Source organism: Notamacropus eugenii, chromosome 4 (genome assembly GCF_028372415.1).
Source record: "Notamacropus eugenii isolate mMacEug1 chromosome 4, mMacEug1.pri_v2, whole genome shotgun sequence".
NCBI lineage: Eukaryota > Metazoa > Chordata > Mammalia > Diprotodontia > Macropodidae > Notamacropus > Notamacropus eugenii.
The window spans coordinates 29,584,439-29,598,061 of record NC_092875.1 but is presented as its reverse complement, the minus strand read 5'-3'; the positions used below and the strand labels follow the sequence as shown (position 1 = coordinate 29,598,061).

The 13,623-nt window shown below is 38.8% G+C and overlaps 1 protein-coding gene across 7 annotated transcripts in view; it reads right to left on the bottom strand.

The window, feature by feature from the left end:
- The window catches only part of MED13L (mediator complex subunit 13L), a 415,471-nt gene that overhangs the window by 178,054 nt on the left and 223,794 nt on the right, over positions 1 to 13,623 (bottom strand). For 4 of the 7 annotated variants that reach the window (XM_072600340.1, XM_072600338.1, XM_072600339.1 and 1 more), the window contains exon 4: positions 12,021 to 12,077. The exons of the other annotated variants lie outside the window; for them this stretch is intronic. In XM_072600340.1, the coding sequence (XP_072456441.1) occupies positions 12,021 to 12,077 (57 nt within the window). The remainder of the gene's footprint in view (positions 1 to 12,020; positions 12,078 to 13,623) is intronic. 7 annotated transcript variants of the gene reach the window in all.

The window sequence follows — 13,623 nt, the reverse complement described above, 5'->3', positions numbered from 1 at the left end:
ATGATTACAAGCTGCACCCCAGGCAAAAAAACAATCCTAACATAAATGTTTTCCCAATAATGTTACATGAAAGTGATTCCTGGAATACTACACTAGCTAAAGAATTCAAGTTGTGGGGCATCCAAAGGACAAAGAAGAAAAGCACTGGTGATTACAAGTAAGTTACAATATATTTCTAACAATGACCTACATTTCAATAAGTAGTGGAAAAAAATAGCCTCAAGAAAATGAACGCTCAGAAAAGAAATGGATGAGCTACACAGCATTAAACATGTGGAGTGCTGCACATGGAACCACAAAATGTAAAAAGAACAAGAAGACCCCTGGGAAGAATCTATAAGAAAGCATGGATGAGATGTAACTGATACCACTGGAGGTAAAACATTCATATCAAAGAATCACTGAAGTACGTATGTTTAAGTATATGTGTGTACAATAGTGTATGTATGTCAGACACATACATATATGTCAAAATGAAACTTCATATTGTGAAATTTCCACAACTTTCTCACATCTGAAGGGCATCAAAAGATCTTCATGCTCTTCCCAATTCTGTTTAAAGAGCAATAAAGTACATAAATTTATATTAAACTTGCCAAGAAAAAGAACTAGTAACAAAAGTCAGCTACTTAAATATCACTCCAAATTAATATTTTAATTGTCTTCACTACAGAAATCAGTGAGTAAGGACTACCTAAAGATGTATTAACGAAAAATGGGTCACCATAACTCTAGATTTCAATTTAGAAATCCCCCCATGCCCAAACCTGACATTATTGCTAATAGGAAATGAAAATTCCTTTTTTAATGTAGAATTAAGAATTCAGTCAATGATTCCACATTCACAAAATATCCTACACACAATAATATTTGTTCTTGACTTCTGTGTGGCCTATGATACGATCAACCACACTTCTCTCCTGATAATCTCTTACTTTGAGTTTTCACTACACTATCCTTGACCGTAACTTCATAGGAGACTTCCTATAATGGATCTTTATCCAAGTCATGCTCACTAACTGTGGGTGACCACCAGGACTTTGTTCTGGACCCCCTTCTCTTCTCTTTCTATATAATTTCTCTTTAAGCTCTTATCAGTGCCCATATATTGAATTACCATCTCTATCAGATGCTTCCCAGATTCACTTATCCAGACTTACCACTTTCCTGATCTCTAATCATTCCTCCAAAAATCTACTGGACATTTCAAACTAGACATGTCAATATCTCAACATGTCCAAAATTGAACTCATTTTCTTTCCCCCAAATCTCCCTTCTTCCTAATGTTCCTATTACTGTCAACGGTACCATTTTCCTCCCAGTTCCTAAGACTCAAACCCTAGGTGTCATCCTCAGCTCCTTACTTTTTCTCACCATCCACATAAAATCTGTTCCCAAAGTCCTGCCAATTTTACCTTTATAACATCTCTCCTGTATACCTCCTTCTCTCCTCTAACAATGCCACCACTATAAGGGAGACACTCATCACCACATTCTATTCTAAGACTATTACAAAGGTTTCCGATTGGTCTGCCTACCACAAGTCTCTCCCCACTCTGGTCAATCCTCTACTTAGCTCTTAAATTGGCCTTCATGAAGCGCAAGACCAAGCATATTATTTCCCTATTCAATACATTTCAGTGGCTACCTATTCTCTTCAGGATTAAATATAAAATCCTTTGCATGGCATTTAAAGATCTTCATAACCTAGCTCTCTCTTACGTTTCCAGGTTTTAAAAAACTTATCCCCTATACATGTATACTCTACAATTCAGGCCTCTTCGCTGTTCCTCAAATAAGACAAGCCATCTATGAACTCCATACATTTTTACTGATAGTCTCCCATGCCTGGAATGCTCTTTCCCTACCTCTTTTCTGACTTTAAGGTCCAGCTAAAATACCACCTTCTACAGGAAGTCTTTCCTAATCCCACTTAATAACAAAGGCCCTCTTTCTAGTGATTATGTCCAATTTGTCTTGTATATATCTTGTGTGCACATAGTTTTTTACAGGTGGTCTCTTCCATTAAAATGTGAACAACTTGAGGGCAGGGATTGTTTTGCCTTTTTCTGTACCCCTAGGCTTATTTGCACAGTCTTGATCATTTGCTTTAGTGCAATGCTTTTAGCACATTAGAACAATCCTTGATCATTTGATTTACTGAAGACCACATTTGTGGCAAAGAAAAAAAAATACTATTTTTTAATCCCACAACTACATCATTAAAAGGAAAAACAGGAATTAATAATCTTTTTGCCCATAATTCTACAACAAAATGCCAAATGGACCTAAATAGCATTTAGATAATATTGGCTTTCTGACTCCAAAGCCAATAGTAAATATAATGAAAGATTTCTCAAAGGCATAACAATCTCCTTTGCTTATTTCTCAGTATGATAGGCTAGAACATACAATGAGTACACTGAGAACTCATGGCAGTTTTGAGGCAAGGGTTTCCAAGCTGAAGGAGGTTGAAGAAAAGAGCTCCATTTATTTATGGCTCCTCAACAATTTTTGTTCCACTGATACTGCTCTACTTTTCTAAAAGATACAAAAGGCAAGAGTTAAAGTTAATAACAGAGTCTGAGATTTTGAACTTTAAGGGAACTCCACAACCATTTAGTCAAAGCCAGACAAAAAAAGGAACCCCAATTTACTGCATCAGTAATTATCTAGCCTCAGCTAGGCCTTCAAGGTAGACAAGGAGAATCTGAGGCAGCCCAGGGCATTCTGGGTACCTTCCACCTGTTACTAGTAGTTCTGCCTTTGGGATCAAAAGAAAACAAACTGACTCCACCCCCACGTATCAATCTTTCTGATTTTTAAAGCCAATTTATACTTGTGAAATAGAAATGAAGTTAGAAAGATGCAACCTGATGAAGCCATTCTGAATCTTTGTAATTACCACTTTCTTCTCTAGATACTGGCTAACCGCTGTTTCTTAATGATCAACAACAGAATTTTTTGTTTAGATGTGCTCTTAAAATCTTATTTCTTATCTTGAGTATCTGCTCCCTGTTAGGTCATTTTCAGTCTGTGATTTCCAGTTCAAAGTATGCTCTCTTCAGCAAATAAGCAAGAGCAAAAGAAGAATTCAGTAGCTCTGCCTGCTTTCTGGTATCAGTTATCATCACGCCAAGATGCGAAGCAAGTGTCCATGCCTTTCTTGGAAATTGTTTTTTCTCAAAGGGGAGGAGCCAAGATGATAGAGTAGGAGGAAGGAAGTACAGCCTTGCTCCCCAACACAAAGTCATTTATAAAGAGCTATAAATCACACCAAACCCATGAATGATCAGGAAATCCTAGGGAAAAAAAATCACAGGAAGCCATATATAAAAAGAATAAGTAGTCCTAGACCCATACAGGAGGACCCAGACCCTGTGCTGATGCAGAACCAGATATCAACAGAGAGCACTGTTGTTCTCTACCCAGCTCTGGGTCTCAGATCCAAGAGGACTGAGAACGGTGTATATGACTAAGGGTGGTGTTCCAGGGTGAGGAGGGATGGGACTTTGGCAGTGTATTGCCAAGTAAGCCAGGTCGGAAGCAAACAGTTTTGTGGCTCTTATTCTAAGGCACAAGGATGGTTCCATCCTCTACCCCAATCCAAAGCCTGCAACAGAACAACTAAAGCAGAAATCTCAGACCAAAGGGGAGCCTGCAATTCTGTCATTCTAAACCTGAAGAGCTTTCTAGACAATAAAGGACAGTAGCAGTCTACTAGAACTTCCACCCAAAAGCAAGCCCTCAGGAGTATTGCTCAAATTCTAACCCAGTTCAGGAATTTCCAGCTCAGATCAGAAGGGCAGGGATCCTAGCCCTGACCACCTGAGAAGCCCTGAAAGGTTAAAGGTTTCTAGTATTAAATATCCCTGGGGCCTTACACAAACTCAATAGCCCTCAAGAAAGCAGCAGCTGACCTTTGAGGACAAAAGTTGAATTTAAACATTTTGAGACTTAATATAAAGATTGAAGGCAAGAAGTAGGCTAGGAGGATAATCAAACAAACAAACAAAAAAAGAATCTCACCATAAAGAACTATTATGATGACAAGGGCACTCTAGACATAAACTATGAATAGGAGAATGTCACCAAAACATCTATAAGCAAAGACTCAGAGAAAAACACAGCTTTGCTACAAGTCCAGCCAGAATTTCTAGAAGAAATACAGCAAGAGTTTTAAAAACTGAAGCTAAAAATGAAATTAGAAACCAAATAAGACTACTTGAATAAATAAGGAAGAAATGAAAGATTTGGAAAGAGAATAAACCGCTTGGAACAAGAAGTATAAAATCTAACCAAATGGGGAAAAATCTCTCTGAAAATTATAAATTCTGAGGGGAAAAAAAGAGATGATGATTCTAAGGCAAAAATTAAAAGACTAAAAAAAAATAGTAGAAAATATAAGGTATTACAAGGCATTTGGAAAACTGATTAAGGAGAGAAAATTTAAGATTCACTGGACTACCTGAAAGCCGTGATAAAAACAGAACCTAGAAATCTTAAAAGAAAACTCTCCAGAGCTCTTAGAATCAAATGGCAAAATGAAAATAAAAAGATTTCACTGGTCATCTCCTGAAAGAAACCCCCAAATGAAAACTCCTAGGAATATTATCACCAAGATACAGAGCCTTCCAGATCAAAGAAAAAAAAAAATAGGGAAGGAGGGAAGGAGGGAAGGAAGGAAGGAAGGAAGGAAGGAAGGAAGGAAGGAAGGAAGGAAGGAAGGAAGGAAGGAAGGAAGGAAGGAAGGAAGGAAGGAAGGAAGGAAGGAAGGAAGGAAGGAGACAGTACTGAGGAGTCAAAAATCAGAATCACATGATTAGCAGCCTTCACTCAAAAGGAATGTAGTGCTTAGAATGCTGTTTTCTAGAAGGCAAAAGTTATAGGCTTGCAACCAAGAATAACTTGTCCAGTAAAACCAAATAAAAACCTATGGGGGAAAATGTATCTTCCATAAAATACCCCCCAAACAATCCTCATGAAAAGATTAGAGCTGTGAAACTTTGAAATACAAACACAGGAGTCAAGAGAAACATAAGTAGGTCAACATGAGCTAGCAATTATATAAGGATAAACTTAACTAGAGCTGGAAGAGATCTTATAGAATAAGGTACAAGGCCTGTTGGGGGTGGGGTAGAGGTGGGCCCACCCCCTTCATGTCTTTTGTTTTCTCCCCTTTCTTTACATATCTTGAGTATCGATCTCTTCCTCAAAAGTGTTGTCTCTAGCATAAACCTCTGTTTATTTGGTTTAATCCAGCTGTTTTTGACATTTCATAAAAATTAAGCACCATTTTGACTTCTTCAAGAAGTATCTATGGAACTCTGACATTAATGAGAATGGGATCTGAAACACTATGTCTCTGAAAGCAACCCAGTCCCTGAATTTTCTCATACATTTCAGTAAAGTGGATCTCTGGTGCCTCCACCCAAGGCATCTGGCCCACCTTGATTACCTAATTAGCTTACCTGACACTCCTTAATCCCATCCAGATGCCTTTCTCAGTTACCTCTGGACCACCCAGGCTACTTGCCACTCCTAGATCCCATCCAGATCTTCCCACAGTCTTTTCTATAAAAACATTAGTCCCATCCTCATCATATGCCCAGATTCTTAAAATGTGGACCACTTCTATTGGTTTGCAAATGTGCAGACTCACTAGGAGTCTGGCCCACTTTTACTGGTGTTATAAAATGATGATGAAGGAAAGAAGGATTGAATGGTCAAATTCTTTCAAGGCAGATCTTTGCACCTCAGGGTTTCCAGCACCCCCAGACCACAACATAAGTCTTGGCAGTTCTTTTCTATCTTTCATTTGTTTGCTGCCCTCCTTCCAGTTTCATCCTTTAAAGTCCTTAGGATGGATTTGTTTTGATTGGCTTCTTAGAAAGCTTTCTTTAAACTGGTTATTCCCCCCCACTACCTCTCACTATTTTGTGAGGGACTACTGCTCATTATCTTTCACCATCTGTTTTTTCAAAACTTTAAGAATGAACGTACATTACCTGTATCTCCTTAAAACACTGTTAAATACCAGTACCTTTCCCTTGGCAAACGAGTAAAGTATTTCAAGATCTTAACTCATTTGGACTCTTTGGTATTAGTTATTGATTTACAATGGCTAAACTTCTAAATGAAACTGTTACATAACAGCTCTACTAATGGTCCACTTTTATCATCTATAACTTTGAGGAAAATTAATATTATGCTATTATGTTAACAACCAATTATTAATTTGTGATCCATCCTTTTTTTTCTTCAATTTCTGTCAAGACCCCACTCTGGAAAAGGCCAATCATTGTCTGGCAAAACCAAACAATGTGATCAATTCTAGCCCTCAAGACATCTACTCCTCAACCAGGCCTCACTCAAGTGGTAAGCAGAGATCTGTTTACTCTATTAAACCTATTTATCAATAGGACCCAGCTTACCTTAGATGGAGAAGAGAATGAGCTTGTGGTGGCCTGGTTTGTGGAGAAATAAAGCCAAAGAGAGCTTGATCTGAGTGACCAGATTGCCAGAGGGGACTCAAAACTCATGCTGTGGTCATTGTTGAGTTGTTTTAGTCATGCCCAACTCTCTGTGACCCCATTTAGGGTTTCTTGGCAAAGATCCGAGAGTCATTTGCCATTTCCTTCTCCAGCTCATTTTACAAATGAGGAAGGTGAGGCAAACATGGATACATGACTTGCTCAGTGTCACAGCCAGTAAGTGTCTGAGGACAGATCTGAACTCAGGTCTTCCTGATTCCAGGCCCAGAATTCTAAGACCAAGCCTCATTTCTGTTACCTCACCTCCTCATTAAATATTCACCAGAGTTGTCATTCACTTGTCGGAGGAGGTCCCAATAATGCTCTATCAGGAAGACACTGGAACATTTAAGATGATCCAAGACCTTACATCATCGTCTTCAATTACCAAGAGAAACCACTGAAACCAGCAATCAACTTATTGATTACTGGAACTCACCTAGTTAATAAATTGATATATTAATACCCGGAGACTTTGTTTTGGAATTTTATTTTTGCAACAAATTCTTTAAGTAGTTCAAGATAGCAACACTTAATTGCACATGTAATTTTGTGATTCTTTTTCTTTTACTTAACCATTGCATTAATTTGATCTTTGCTCTACAGGTGTTAATAAATTAACAACGCATATAACAGTTGATTCAGAAACGATTTTCACAGTAGGACGCAGGTACAGTCAGGAAGATCTCAGCTGAAATCTGGGCTCAAGTACACTTTTTTCTGTGAAAATGGCCCATATTTTTAATACTAATATTCTACCAGGGTTTTTGTATAACCAAGAATGATAGCACACTGCATTTTCCATGAACTGAAAATGAATTGAAAACGGACAGTGGACATGAGGAGACAATCCCGAGAAAGGAATTATCAAGAAGTAGGTTAAAAGATGTCAAAGGAATGTATGAGTAAAAAGCATGGGCTGACTAAATGGTATGAATGAAGGATAAACTATGTACAGTTCAATGTGATATCTGTATTATCAGAAATCAGTGAGTATTGGGCAGATAGCCTGTGGCTAATGTGTGGGAGGACACAAATCAGACTCACACAAGACAGACAAGGATCTACTCCATTGTACACATCAACAGTAATATCAAAATTGTGAAGGGAGAAAACTGAAGTCAGAGCAGGAGGAACAAAGTGTGAGAAATGTCAGGAATTGAAGCCAACCTCATTGGTCCAGAATTTTCATTCTCTTTTCTTTACTGAGAATAAGGAAATTTGCCCTTTTCCAATCCTGCAACACCTCTTCGGTTTCCTTTGACAATGGCTCAACAGTCTTATCAGCCCATTCATTCAGGAACCAAAGATGTGGTTCATTTTACCCTCGTGCCTCAATCTCATCAGGTTGGTCAGGGGCTCTCTTCCAATCTCCCTACTTGTCTTGGAAATAGCTCCCCATTAGCCATTTTTTTCCCTTTCCTTTCTGGATCAAAGATTATTCTGTTCAACAGAGAAAACAGAAAGAAAATAAAAACTGAGTGGCTCTGGTTTAAGTCATTAACAATTATTCCATGAATGGAACATCCATCTATGCATCCATGAATATGCATCCATCTATCCATCCATCTATGCAGCATGATGTTGGTTCTCTCTTTGATTCTCCTTGCATCTTCAATGGAGTTTTAAAAGGTTTTGTATTTTAAAAGGTTTTTTCAGTTTCCTTGCCAGACTGGGCTCATTCTGAGACACAGCACCTCTGACACTATTCTGAAAAGCCTGCTCCTGTACCCATTGTCTATTAACTAACTTAGGTGCTCATATATTCTCCACTTTAATCATTGCCATGTAGGCTCCTGTATTGCCTGTGTCTCCATAAGGAGAGCTCGAGACAACTTTTCCATTTCTTCCTCATTGGAACCTTTTTGTCTTGAATTCTTCCCTTACCACCCAGGCTGACTTCTCTTACACAAATTTAAGACATGAAATCTTTTCTCTGAATCCTATGAAATCCTAGGGTACTAGTCAAACCATATTAGCCTTCTTCTCCTCTAACCACAAATTCTAACACTGAAGTAGTCTCTTCCCCACAAGGTTCCCAATCATTTTGTCCCAGTAATCACTTCTTCCTAGAAAACAATAGATACAGAATAACAGTTTCCTTCATTATTTTATCAGTAAATTGTTAAGGTAAGTCAAGAAAGCATTAGCTGCTTTGATTGTGACAAAGAGTGAGTCCCAGTAAATGTCTGAATGAGGGAAGTTCCCTAGTGCTACTCTATTATGCCACCGGATTGTGTTTGTGATTTTTCATAAATTGATGTGTTTCCTCTTTCCATTCACTTTCTAAAGTAGACTAGGATGACAGTGTCACTTCTCTTTCTCCCTACCACACTTTCCCCTTTCAGGTTTCCAAGTTTTTTCACATGATTAAAACTTAAGATGTAATGTTCCTCCTATCAACTTTTATCCATTCTATTGGATAATATGTTAGACTGAGAGTCAAGAATCAATCAATAAACATTTACTGAATGTCTCCCATGTGCCAGGCACTTTGCTAAGAACCGAGGACACAAAAAGAGGCAAACGGCAGATCTTGCCACAAGAAACTAACAATTAGGGCTGGGGAAGTAGGAGAAAGAGGAGGGAACAAACAAATGAATTTGTACAAGCAAGCTACAGACAGGATAACAACGGGAAATAGAAGAAAGTCAACAGAGGGAAAGCATTAACATTAAGAAGGGTTGGGAAACGCCTCCTGTAAAAGATGTGATTTTAGTTGGGACTTAAAGGAAACCAGAAGGCAGAGACGAAGAGGAAAAATATTTCAGGTATAAGAGAAAGCCCAGGAGAATGCTGAGAGCCAAGGGATGGGGCATCTTGTTTGTGGAAAAGTCAGGAGGCAAGAGTCACTGGATCAGGGAGTAAGTGGTAGGGAGGGAGGTCTAAAACTGGAAAGGCAGGAAGATCATGTATGGCTTTGAATTCCAAGCTGTGGATTTGAATGCCTAGAAGATCAGGGTTTAAATTCCACCTCAATACATGTACTAGCTGTGTGACCTGGGCCTAAGTTTCCTCGTTTCTAAAAAGTTTAGGAGGCTGGACTTAATGGCCTCGAAGGTCTCTCCTCTGTGATTCTTCCAGTATTGGATCCCAGTTCTAATTCTCATCAAGTCTCATGAAGGCAAATTATGTTTGCCTTCTTACCTCACCCCTTCCGCTCTCTAGTCACATTTATTTAGAGTATTTTTCTATCACTGAGGTCAGGGACGTCTATTAATGACTCTTTTCTTGGCTTTTGTTTCTTATGCACTTCTACTGCTACTATTTTTCAGGGGTTGTAGGAATTCATGATTTACATTTTAAAGAATAAATATATTTCCTTGGAAATATTACCAGGGAAAAATTCAACCAAGGTTTCTTTTAAAGGAACTTAAAAATAAAAGTGTTTTAGTATCCATAAAGCCAAGTCAAGATAATCATGCCTGCCCAGACAGGTCATACCCTGGCAAAGATCTCTAACTAGCTCATGATTTTCACGTCACCAAATGTGCCTCAAATCATTCCAACAACAGGTTTGGTTTTCTTTTTTTTTACTGGTAAAATGAGCTTCTGAATGACCTGACTTTCTGAAAACTACTGCCACCAATCCCTGAGTGCTTCTTTGACACAGATAAAGTGGGTGTATGTGTGTGTGTCTATCTTGGAATATTATAACCAGTCCAATGAGTGGGGAAAGACAACATAAAAGTCTATTTTACCCAGAGCATAATTAAGCAAAGTTGACAGTTCCACTGAAAAAACATGTCACATGATCCTGAACTATACAGTACCATGCTGCCTTGCATCTACTAAGTATTGAATGATGCAAATTAATGCACATTCACAACCCATGTATTAAGTGCTTACTGTGTACCAGAAACTGTACTAAGTACTATGACTATAAAAGCCAAGAAAGTTCTTTCCTTTAAAAAGCTCACACTTTACTGTGGGAAGCAGCCTAAATTCCTACATACAGAGTTAAGCTATTATAAAGTAACAGAAAATAAAGATGACAAGCATATACGTACACACACAAATATTTACAATTGCTCTTTTCACGTCTGCAAAAAGCTGACTGGAAAACTAAGGGGTGCCCATTTATGTCATATAATGTGTGGGGCCAGGTGGGTAGTATGTGGACAGGGCACTGCACTGAAAGTTGGAATCCTGGGTTCATATTTAACCTCTGACACTTAACTAGCTATGTGGCCCATGGCAGATTAATTAGCATCTCTCTGCTTCAATTTCTTAATCCGTAAAATGAAAACGATAACCACTCCCAGGGTGGTTGTAAGGATGACAATGAGCTAATTTTTATAAAAACAGTTTTTAAAGTACCAGAAACACCCAAATAGTTAAGAACTAACAACTAGAAAAAAGAGTACTCTCAAAATTGCAAAGTGCTTGAATTGAAACACAGGACTGGAACTCATATCTTTGTCTAGCGCTCCATCTGATAATAGCTGGATCTCAGATCTCACATGTAGGTATTACCCTTGAAATAAGAAGTTTTACTATTTGGAAGAATAATATAGGAATAAAATAAAGCCCCATTAATCTAAACTAAGGAGGACATTAAATCTTAATTTGTGAAAAGTAGCAGTTATTTAATATGTGCAAATATACATATATACACGTACAAATATATTCTTTTAAGCATATACAGTAACTTACTGCAATTTACAAGGATACGTCCTACTGGACCTTCTTTAATGAACAATAAGAATCACTTGTCAGCAGCTTTATTTGCATATAGATTATGTGCAAGTGTACCTAAAAGTCTGTTCCCTTAAATAAGAAACACATCGCCTGTGATCTTTGCATTACCAATTTGCTAAGCAAGCCTTTCTTGATAGATAATCGAAAAGCAATTCATCAGCCTACCCTATCCTACTCTAAATTACTACAAAATCTGAATTACTGACATTTAAATTAATAATATTTACCATTCTGAGAATTCCGTTGACAATCATTCAGTTCAGAAATGCAACTGTTCTCACCCTGAGTAAAAAAATAACCCTTAAAATTATTGGGGCTTTTTTTCCTCCTTCCTTCTGGGCCTTGCTCTCTTCGAGTATGTCCAAAGTCTGCATGCCTTCCCTTTTATCCTTCCCCAAGTGATCAAGAAGTGAGCATGGCCATGTTTGCTCTGCCACAGTCTGGATCCTCCACTCGCAAGAAGAACTCTTGGGAGGTAGGAGTAGCACTAGGTGTCAAGGTCAAGACTGGCTCCAAGTTTAGCTACGTGGGAAGATTATCTTCAAATAAAGTGAGTCAGCCATCTTATGAAATTGAATAGGATGGGAACATGGTTCCACAGCATCCAAGTCATTTTCTTGTTGAAATTAAATAGTTTACAAAACAGTACTACAAAATTGCTAACACCCATCAACAGCTAGGAAAAAAGAAATTACATGCTGCATGGATTTTGCATTTTTCGTAAACCGTATCATGACTTGCTCTACGTAATGACACTATTATGAATAGATCACTGAAATGACCCACCTTTCTCTATGTACACGTTTGGTCCTCTTCGAAAATGAAAGACAAACACAATGTACACTAGCAAGCAGAAGAAAGAAAAAGAGATGGAATGATACATATATCTTTTTTAAAACTACCACTGAGTGGTAAGAGTTTCTCCTTTGAACTTTAATTTCCACAAACAAAAGTACTACACACTGATCAAAATGATCCATAAAGATGTTTGATTTATCTGAGAATCAGAGTTCATCTCTTACTCCTGGTTCCCAGGTAACCTTACATGTAACACACACACACACACACACACACACACACACACACACACACACACACACACATTCATTCTCTCTCTCTCTCTCTCTCTCTCTCTCTCTCTCTCTCTCTCTCTCTCTCTCTGCCCCCCCCCCCCCCTCATTCCAATGGAAGCTCCTCAGGGGGAGTAGTTGTTTTGCCTTATTAAAAGGACAGAAACATAGTAAGCACTTAATAAGTGCTTTTTAATTGATTGGTTGACCTAGTTTAACACCTTCATTGTGAAGAGGAGGAAACAGGAGGCTCAAAGTATGTGACTTCTGCAAGGTCTCATGGGTAGCAAGTACTACAGCCAAGATCTAAACTCAGGTTCTCTGATTCCAGAACCAGGGATCTTTTTACTGGGGCTCAAGGGCCTCTGCCTACCTAGGATTCATAGCTCCACCTTGTGGTTTAGACTTTCCCAAAATGACAAGCAGAATTTGTCCAGGTAAGGGCTGTAAAATGTTTTTGCAGGGATGATGTGGCTGCTCCAATATTTTCTCCAATAAAAGGTATCAGGTATCAATCACTAAACATTTATTATGTACCCACTGCATGAAAAGTCCTTTGCTAAGTGCTGGGGATACTAAACCAAAAAAACTGCAACCATGCCTGCCTATGAGGAGTTTACATTCTACCAAGGTGACATGTTCACACAGATACTAGTATAGAGCACTCCTGAGTGAGTAGGGGCCCTCTGCTAAGGGCACCTGTATCTTCTCCAAAATGGACAGCTCTAGAACACTACCTAGAACACACAGCAATTTGCTGAGTGACTTTTCTAGGGTCATCAAACCAAGAGATGTCAGAAACAGGACTTGAATCCAGACAAAAAAATCTGGAAGTCAGGATATAATGAATTGAGAAGTGAGTGAGAAAAGCAAACATGGAAGCCATAAGTCTAAGTGTTTTCCAAAGTTCAGTTGGTAAAAGGAGGAGAGATATGGCGACCCCTCTTCTCAGCCCATGTGGCTGGGTCTGAGGTTCCCTCTACCTAAAGAATTCCAAATGCCCCCTTGTCCATTCAGGAGACTGGCCTTTCTAACCGTTGTGAATAAAGTACAGGGATGATTGCAGGAAAGCATGTCTTCCTTAGCATCCCCAGCATCAAGTCCTCTTCCTTCCCCATGTAGGGTTACTCCTTTAAAAAGTCAGAGACCCATGGGCAGACAGAGACAGGGCAGCCTCGCCATTCACATTCATAGACCAAGGAAAGGACATGTCTTCCAAAATAAGTCTTTCCCCTGAGTCTCAGTTAGTCAGCTGGGGTTCCCTGTGTCCTTTCTGTGGTAGCAGGTACATTCACCCTCACCAGACAGAGGGGCCCACA